This window comes from Muntiacus reevesi, chromosome 12 (assembly GCF_963930625.1).
Source record: "Muntiacus reevesi chromosome 12, mMunRee1.1, whole genome shotgun sequence".
Taxonomy (NCBI): domain Eukaryota; kingdom Metazoa; phylum Chordata; class Mammalia; order Artiodactyla; family Cervidae; genus Muntiacus; species Muntiacus reevesi.
The window spans coordinates 77,512,238-77,521,777 of NC_089260.1; the positions used below are offsets into that span (position 1 = coordinate 77,512,238).

A 9,540-nucleotide genomic window follows, 5' to 3' on the forward strand; every position below is an offset into this window, starting at 1 on the left:
GAGCATCATTGCATTTTGAACACTGTGGCCCCTTCCTGTCGCCCCCTGTCCAGGGGCACGTCCCCACACCCCACACTGCTTGCACCTTCCTTGTCTGGGACATGGACTCTGAGTCCAACCTGCAGCGCCCCCTGTTGTTCCAGGCCAAGGTGACCTTCGAGGACGTGGCCGTGTTCCTCTCCCAGGATGAGTGGGACCGCCTGGGCCCCGCCCAGCGTGGCCTCTACCGACACGTGATGATGGAGACCTACGGGAATGTGGTCTCCGTGGGTAAGGCCCCCTGCAGGCCTTGGGTGGGGCGAGGTGAGGGTGCTTGTGGATAGTGTATAAACGAAAGGACTTCCCTCCCCATGAGCAGGAATTCCAGGATCCAAGCCCGAGGTGATCTCCCAGCTGGAGCGAGGAGAGGAGCCGTGGGTCCTGGACAAGCAGGGCAATGAGCAGCTCAGGGGCTGGGGCATCAGCCGCTCAGGTGAGCTCGGGGTGGCCTCTGTGCACTGAGGGTGGTGCGCCTGCAGGTGCTCCTGGGGTCTGACCTGGCAGGGACCCCTGCGGGTGAGTGGGCAGCAGGCAGAGGCCCAGGGCAGGGAATAGGCCAGGAGGTACGTGCAGCCGGGTGTGGGTTGGGTGCCTTGAGGCAAGGTGAGCACATGTGGCTTCCAGGCCCCTGACAGGTCCCTGCTCTGAATGGACATCAGAGGTTGAGGGACATGGGCTACTGACTCTTAGTGCGGCTAGAGCTGTTTGCCGTGAATCAAAGGAGCCCACCGTCCACAGCTGTCCTGGGGGTTCCATCTGAAATTTGACAAGACCAGACACAATAGCACAAGTAAAGCTGTAAGAATTGGAAAGAAAGAGGAAGAGCTTTGCTGGTAGTTGATGATATTGTTTGTCTATATGTGAGAAGATTGATCAGGACCTCCTTTGTGGCCCAGTGACTGAGAATCCACCTGCCAGTGCAGGGGTCACAGGTTTGATCCCTGGTCCGAGAAGACCCCACGTGCTGTGGGACAGCTAAGCCCATGTGACACAGCCACTAAGTCTACGCTTTAGAGCCCGGGAGCCAGAACTACTTAGCCCACGAGCCACAAGTGCTAGAGCCTGCATGCCTAGAGCCCGTGCTGTGCAACAAGGGAAGCCACTACAGTAAGAAGCCTGCATATCACAACTCACTGCAGCTAGAGAAAAGCTGTCACCGCAATGAAGACCCAGCATAGCCAAAAATAAAATAAATAAAATTATATTAAAAAAAATGCAAACAAGAACATGTTAACCTCCTAGGCACAGACCCCTGCAGATGCTTCAGGCAGAGTCTGTCTTGGAAGTGCCTTCCCTGGTGTAGGGACTGCTTGGTTTTGGAGCCTGCTATTTTTCAGGGGCTCTCATTGGGGTTTGAGGAAGTCTGTTGCACATCACCTGTCCTAAGTTCTGAATAAATTCAACAATGAAACTTACATCTCAGTAATACTGTTACCACCATTAAAAGGGAAAATTTGGTGGGGCTTGAAAATATCCGTGTTACAGATAAAGCAAAATTCAGTGAATGTGGCCAGTTGCCATTCAGTATGCTTCCTAATAAGAAACCCCAGAGAGACCCTAACCCCCCAGAATCACGTAGGGAGGGCTTCTGGGTCTTGGCCATGAAGCAGAACGTGGGTCCCCTGGACTGAGAAGGTCCAGCTCTCTCCCGCTGGCTAAGCCTCCCCCCAGGTGTGCCCCCCTCAGGTCTTCCTCTCCCCGCTGGGCTTCTTGCTCTAGGACATCCCTCAAGGACCATTTTAACACTGTCCCCAGCCAGGCCTTGTGGGAACTGGAGGAAGCAGCAGAGGCGTTGCTGAGATGGGCCTGGAGGACTGCCTCTGTCCCGTCCCCGTCTCCTGCTGTCACGGCCCTGCCTGCCCGTCGAGTATCCTGGATGAGCATCGTTCTGAGTAGCCAGTCCTGGGACAGTCCTGTTTTCTGGTGACGTCTTGTCAATTTAGTGGCTCTGTCTTCAAGATTTAAAATCTGTCATCCTCAGCATACCCTGCTCCACCCACTCCACCTGCAGTGCCCCTGACCTGAGTGTGGAAACACCCCCGCCTTCTTGGCCATCCTCACTGCCACCTGCAAGCCCCGTCTTGTTCCCCAGTTGGAGTCTGCAGGACGGGCTCTCAGGAGCTCGCGCTTTGCTCCAGCAGCCCCCTCCCTGCCCCGCGCCGTAATAGGTGTAGTCCTGCCTCAGTTCCACCTCTCATGGCCTCTGGACCCTCCAGGGAGGGCAGGGTTGGGGCCGTGACCACGTGTGCCCCTCACAGGCTCTCGAATTGGACCTGGCCCTTCTCCAGCCACACTGTTAGGTGGACACTTTCCTGTTTGTCGCCTGCTGGTGACTTCTGGCCTGGGGCACTGAGGGCCGCCCTGTAGCGGTGAAGCACCTGCAGGGTGGAATGTACTCTTCTGTCTCAGAGTGGGTGAACACACTCCCTTTGGTTTTGGTTTTGTTTCAGGATGTGAGCACAAGGATCAGGACCAGAACACAGACTCCAGCCTGAGGCCGCTCACTTCAGAGGAGATATCAATGATTCTGAGGAAAACGCCTGCCGAGTGGAGTGATCCAGGAAGTTACGAACCTGAGCAGAGTTTCTGTCTGAATCCCAGCCCTGCCCGCCCCACTGAAGGCCAGGCCGTGAGTCCCAGCGTGCCGGTCACCCAGCGCCTGGCTGTTCCTGGCGGGGAGAGGCCCTACCGGTGCGTGGAGTGTGGGAAGTGCTTTGGGCGGAGCTCCCACCTGCTGCAGCACCAGAGGACACACACTGGGGAGAGGCCCTATGTGTGCGGTGTGTGTGGCAAGGCCTTCAGCCAGAGCTCAGTGCTCAGCAAGCACAAGAGGATCCACACGGGCGAGAAGCCCTATGCGTGCCATGAATGTGGAAAGGCCTTTCGAGTGAGTTCGGATCTCGCTCAGCATCACAAGATACACACAGGGGAGAAACCACACGAGTGTCTCGAGTGCCGCAAGGCCTTCACGCAGCTCTCGCACCTCCTGCAGCACCAGCGCATCCACACTGGCGAGCGGCCTTACGTGTGCGGTGTGTGTGGCAAGGCCTTCAACCACAGCACGGTGCTGCGCAGCCACCGGCGGGTGCACACCGGGGAGAAGCCACATGAGTGTGCAGAGTGTGGCCGCGCCTTCAGCGTGAAGAGGACCCTGCTCCAGCACCAGCGGGTGCACACCGGGGAGAAGCCCTATGCTTGCGGCGAGTGTGGCCGCGCCTTCAGTGACCGCTCCGTCCTCATCCAGCACCACAGCGTGCACACTGGCGAGAAGCCGTACGAGTGTGGTGAGTGCGGCAAAGCCTTCCGGCACCGCTCCACCCTCCTGAACCACGAGCGCATCCACACGGAGGAGAAGCCCTACGGCTGCTACGCCTGCGGCAAGGCCTTCGTGCAGCACTCCCACCTGACCCAGCACCAGCGGGTCCACACCGGGGAGAAGCCCTACGTGTGCAGCGAGTGCGGCCACGCCTTCAGTGCCCGCAGGTCCCTGGTCCAGCACCAGCGGGTCCACACTGGCGAGCGGCCCTTCCGCTGTGCACAGTGTGGCAAGGCCTTTAGCTTGAAGGCCACGCTGATTGTGCACCTGAGGACCCACACGGGCGAGAGGCCTTACGAGTGCAGCCGTTGCGGCAAGGCCTTCAGCCAGTACTCGGTGCTCGTGCAGCACCAGCGCATCCACACAGGCGAGAGGCCTTACGAGTGTGGGGAGTGCGGCCGCGCCTTCAACCAGCACGGCCACCTCATCCAGCACCAGAAGGTGCACAGGAAGCTGTGACCTTGCCTGCATGTGAAGCCACACTTGGGAACTCGGGCTGCCAGCCCTGGGAAGCCTCCAGTCTGGGCGAAGCCCCTGCCAGTGACACCCAGTGTCACCCAGGAACTCACGGGCAGCACTGAAGCGTCTCTGGAAGAACTTCAGAGGACGCCTCATTTGCTTCTCTCACCGTCTTGAAGTTACGTCGCAGAGTACTCTCACAATGGTAGTGAGTTTTGGTAAAGACAGCTACGATTCATTAATGTTAGTTTGTTAGAAATGAGAAACTAAAGGAAGTTTCAACATAAGGACCACTGTCCCAGCAAAACTTCCTCACACTCCAAATAAAGGTTTTTTTTTCTTAGAATATTATATGCCTTTCCTGGAGAAGGAAATGGCAACCCACTCCAGTACTCTTGCCTAGAAAATTCCATGGATGGAGGAGCCTGGTGGGCTACAGTCCATGGGGTTGCAAAGAGTCAGACGCGACTGAGTGACTTTTCACTTTCACTCTCACTTCCTAAATACAATTGGTGGTTCTGATTATTGCACTTAAAACTGGGATATTGGACTATATTTTCAGTATTCTGTTAAAGTACTGTGTAGATAAAATGACATTAAAAAATATTGTTACCAAGTGTCATCATATAATATTGGCTGAAAATCCTAACTGTGGAACTACTTCTTTTCTATGAAAATGGTCTAAAGCTTAATTAGTGAGAAATGATATAAATTTAGAAAACCCTTCATCTGGTCCTTTAATTTTATTTAAGATCAGAAGGGATGTCCTAACTTATTAGTGAAAATTCAACTCAAAAATGGATCTTTTCCCCAAAACCTTTGCAGATTCATAGGATGTCTTAGGCTTCTGGGCCCATGTGGGCTTAGGAGGTGACTTTGTACTCAGCCCAGACCTCACCGCTGCTGTACCACCTGGGTGCCTCTTTTTTACACAGTATAGTATTTCCCAGAAATGTTACTAAAAAGTCTTTGGCACACACTTCTAAAACAAAATTCTCAAATAGCTTTTTGTTTACTATTTCTAATATTTCTATTCCTATGATGAAGGGTTTTCTTCATTTTTTACTTCTGGTTCCAAGAGTCTAGTATCCGTTGTCATATACTGTGATAAATCTAGTTCATTCATAAGTTTTGTTTTTTGGCCAAGCAATGCAGCATGTGGGATCTTAGTTCCTTGACCATGGATCGAGGCTGTGTCCCTTGCACTGGGAACCCTGAGTCTTAACCACTGGACCAGCAAAAGCCCCTGTTCATTGTTTTTAAGAATTTTTTTCCCCTTGATGTTGAGAGCATTATCACCTCAGGAAAAATTAAGCAGTAGAGTGTTGATCCTGAAGTCCATAGCAGTCACTGGTGAAGATGAAAGCGCCCCTTAGAGCTAGTTAGTCACAGTGTTCATGCTTCTTGCTGATATTTTTAGAACAGGTAAAAAGTATAAATTGTAAACAGTTCATAAAATTATGATAAGCTGCAGAATAATAAAAGGCAAAAATTACTTTTTAAAGTTTAAAATATAAATTTAAAAAGCTATAATTAAAGGTAAATCAAAATAACTGAAAGGAAATTCTAGAAATAGTTAAAATTATCATAAAGGAGCTTTTAAACAAAGTTTAGACAATAATTGGACTAAGAAAAAACCGAAAAGCTTACAGTTTGTTAGACTTATCAGTAAGTAAATGGTGCAACAAGTAAAATGATACAGTTTGGTTAAAATTGGTAAATTTGGTGACAAGATGAAAGTTCTAGAGTAATTCTCTGAGAAGGGTGGGCATGGCATAGCCTTTGTGGATACAGGAGCTGCAGCCCAGAATGGTCTGTGGTCCGAGTTCCCAAGCCTGTGTTTCCCAAGCCTTGTGTGTATGTCACCTGGGGGTGGTGTGCAGAGACAGTGATGCACTTGGGCTGTCTTCTTTCCTCTGCTGATTGCAGGTATTGATGTGTAGAGGGAAATCACAAAAGAACCTGAGCACTGGTACAGGCCAGAGATTCCATGAGTTGTGGTGGCCAGTAAAATCAACGGTGAGGCTACCCTTGCATCTCAGTTCAGTTCAGTCTCTCAGTCGTGTCCAACTCTTTGGAACCTCATGGACTGCAGCTCGCCAGGCTTCCCTGTCCATCGCCAACTCCCGGAGCTTGCTCAAACTCACGTCCATCGAGTTGGTGATGCCATCCAACCATCTCATCCTCTGTCCTCTTCTGCATACAATCTTTCCCAGCATTAGGGTCTTTTCCAATGAATCATTTCTTCATGTCAGGTGACCAAAGTATTGGAGCTTCAGCTTCAGCATCAGTTCTTCCAATGAATATTCAAGACTGATTTCCTTTAGGATACACTGGTTTGATCTCCTTGGAGTCCAAGGGACTCAGGAGTCTTTTCCAACATCACAGTTCAAAAGCATCATTTCTTCGGCGCTCAGCTTTCTTTATTGCCCAACTCACATCCATATACATGACTACTGTAAAATCCATAGCTTTGGCTAGACAGACCTTTGTTGGCAAAGTAATGTCTGCTTTTACATCTGTGTCTTTGGTTTTTACATCTGGGTGCCAGCAATTCATAGGGGAACCCACTATCACACATGTCTTCCTCCTTTCCTGGGCCATCGAACCATCAGTGATCTGTTCTTCCCAATATAGATCCCTTAGTTGCTTGCCATAACTTCCCATCCAGTAAGATCCACGTGAGCAACCTGCCTCCTTGAGACACAGATCCTAGTTAAATGAGCTCCTTCTATGACATGTCTGCTAATTGTCCCTGGTTGTCCCACTTCCTCAAATGGGACCTCCAGTGACCAACCCTTCAAAACTCTCCTTTTTCCTTGGTAGACAGGCCAATGTCCTACCTTCTCTCTACAGCAGACATGGTGACCCAAAACTTCAGTTTTGCCAGGAAGTTCTCCCTGCTCCTGTACTTGGTCTCAGCTGCTGATGATACCAATGTTGTGAAGGTAATAGGAGACTGCAGAGACGGTCTAGTAAGGTGGGGAAGGCCTGGTGCTGACGTTTCTGGGGAAGTGGTAGAGAAGTGGCTGACTGCAGGGCTGTTGGTGAGGACAGGCATTGTTGGGGGGTCCTGGTGAGCACGTGGTGACAGGAAGGGGTCTTTGTGAGTGTCGACAGTAGGGGAGGTGATGGTTTGGGTCTGGTGAAGAAAACGCATATTAACCAGCATGGAGTCAGGGGATGGGGAAAAGGTGATGATTTTAGGGTGGAGTATTGTGTGGATAAGTGATGATGATGGGCCAGTGGGTACAGGGCAGGCAGAGTCCCAGTCACTGGTGCCCATAGCCTTATTTTCCTCCCCATCACCCCAGCTCTTCAATGATGCACTTCGACTAGCTATGTCTTACAAATAGAACTCCCGGGACCTCATGGACAAGGTTTTGCAGGAGCTTGAGGTAGGTCCAGCACAAATGTCAGGTGGCATGGAGAAAATGGATTCTCTCCATAGGGGTGCAGTGCAGAAGCCAGTAGACTGACTTTGCAGGCAGAACATGCTCATTGTGGGCATGGCCCCTAGAGGTGTCGGAGCTACAACTGGGTAAATGCAAGGCCAGGCCTCACCTGCTGCCTTGTTCACAGAACACTGACTTGGAGCAGAAGGAGGAGAATGTGCCAGACAAAGCAGAATGGCCACATCCAGAGCCCTTCTCCCTCCTGAGCCACAGGAGGCCTCTCCACGGCCCACCTGGTGGAGAGGGGCCGTTCAGAAGACCCCTCCCTTGAGAATCCTTCAGCTCTCAGTTGAGACAGACCTCCAGGCTGTCCCCTGCTATACCTCCTACAAACCCAGCTGTCCTATTTGCACTGCCCTCCCCCCACTCCCCCACTTCCATGGCCCGTGAAACCTGACCCTTCCACATGGTTCCCTCCCCTGTGGGTCGGGGTCAGAACATGCCACTAACAGATGTAAGGCCCATACCAGACCCTGGAGCCAAGATAGGGATGGACCCTCCAGGCCTGTGGGACAGTAAAGAGAATCAGAGAATATCCTAAAAGGATATTTAGGTGTCTTATTTCTCCCCCTCTGAGAACTGATGTCAGGGCCTATTCATTGCATTTCCACCAAGGGGTTGGTTTCTGATTCCTGACTTTTTCCTTTTTAATCTCTCAACTAAGCCAATCATTTAAAGAAAATGATTTTGAACGGAGAGCTGTTTGTTCCATAAGTTTTTGTAGAACTCTTCTGGAAACGGCCAGTACATTGATGAACAGCGAGGCCGAGATCACAGGCCCAAGTTTGCTAGTGAAAGCAGGTTTCTGGTCTGGCCATACACAATAATATACAAACATCATTGTGAACATCAAGGGTCAGTAAAGGCACATCACAGGCATTTGCATGATAAGAAATTGACTTTAGGAAAACTTATTTTAAAAACCCATATTTTAACATAAGAGGCTTTTCTTCATTTTTCTGAGGACTAGTGTGGACACTGTACCTCCTTGGGTGGCAGGGCTGCTAAGAATTGTCACGCTGCCTTTTCCATTTATCTCCAGGACTTGTCGCTCACTAGAATGCTTTTATGACCATCTTGTACATCATTTCCATTAAAAATTTTTTTTAAATTTCTAATAAAGGTTGAATTACATAAACATTGAATCGATGTGCCTGCTTTGTGGGTATGGATTTTTTTAAGCAAGAAGTCACAAGAGAACGAGTATATCAGCAACTGCGTTAATGGGGGGAGACAGCTGTATTTGTCAAGCAGGGGTGACGAGGTTAACTTCGTTTATTGTCGCAGAGATCATTTCAGTGGAATTTAGGATTTTAAAAGAATGGGCGTTTGGGAGTCAAGAACAAACATTTTTACCCTTTAAATTCTTGATGCTTACAATTTCAACTTAAGAAACAATCTGACTAGGGAATTCAGGAATGTGTTACCCTGGTGAGATGGGCTCTTAAAAACAAGAAAAGCAGCAACAAAAAACCTTTATTATAAATGAATAATGTATTTTTTAAAAATAATGGCTTCGTTGAGATATGATTCAAATACGATAAAATTCACCATCAGTATTGGGCTTACATAACCATTTTGCATCAGTTCCCATAGAAAGAAAGCCTCAGACCACAAATCTTCCTCAGATGAATTATTGGGGCAGTTCTCTGTCTCAGCTTCCGCCTGCCTCTCCCTAAGGGAGCTCTGGAGGGCAGCCTGTCCCGCAGGGTTGACTCCCCACCACCAGGGGATTTTTGTGCCAGTTAGTGAAGTGTGTGAAGAGGAAGAGGTGCAAGGGATGACTTGTAGTGTCCAGGTTAAAGTGGCTCCTGTTTTAGCAAGGGCAGGTCTCTGGGGGAAAGGCAGCTATGAGTTCAACACTCGAAGCAGGTAGGGGAAAAGTGTTCAGGTTGGATGCCAGCAACATCTGTGGCCACATAGCCCTACATTGCTCAGATCCACCTGCTTCTTAAATGTCATTTCATTATGACACACAGGAACACCACTTTGGAGTCTCTCTTAATACTTGTTGAGGTGAAACTACATAACAAAGTTATCCATGTTAAAGTACACAAAGCAGTGCCATTTAAAGTTACATTGTTGTGCAACTATCACTTCTCTCGAATCTAAAACATTTCCATCACGCTGAAGTAAAACATCTTCATTAAGTAGTTTCTTTCCAATATTCCCTCCCTTCAGCCCTTGCACATAATCTACATTCTGTCTCTATGGATTTTATCTATTCTGGATATTTTATATAAATGGAATAAAACATGATGTTACCTTTTG

The 9,540-nt window shown here is 49.5% G+C and overlaps 1 protein-coding gene across 6 annotated transcripts in view; it reads left to right on the top strand.

The window, feature by feature from the left end:
- Positions 1–8,407, top strand: part of ZNF250 (zinc finger protein 250) — a 38,359-nt gene extending 29,952 nt beyond the window's left edge. For 5 of the 6 annotated variants that reach the window (XM_065903071.1, XM_065903068.1, XM_065903067.1 and 2 more), the window contains 3 exons: positions 144–270; positions 359–472; positions 2,490–8,407. In XM_065903071.1, the coding sequence (XP_065759143.1) occupies positions 144–270; positions 359–472; positions 2,490–3,814 (1,566 nt within the window). In that variant the 3' untranslated portion in view covers positions 3,815–8,407. The remainder of the gene's footprint in view (positions 1–143; positions 271–358; positions 473–2,489) is intronic. The other variant, XM_065903086.1, reaches the window with a different exon arrangement.
- Positions 8,408–9,540: the final 1,133 nt, after the last annotated feature.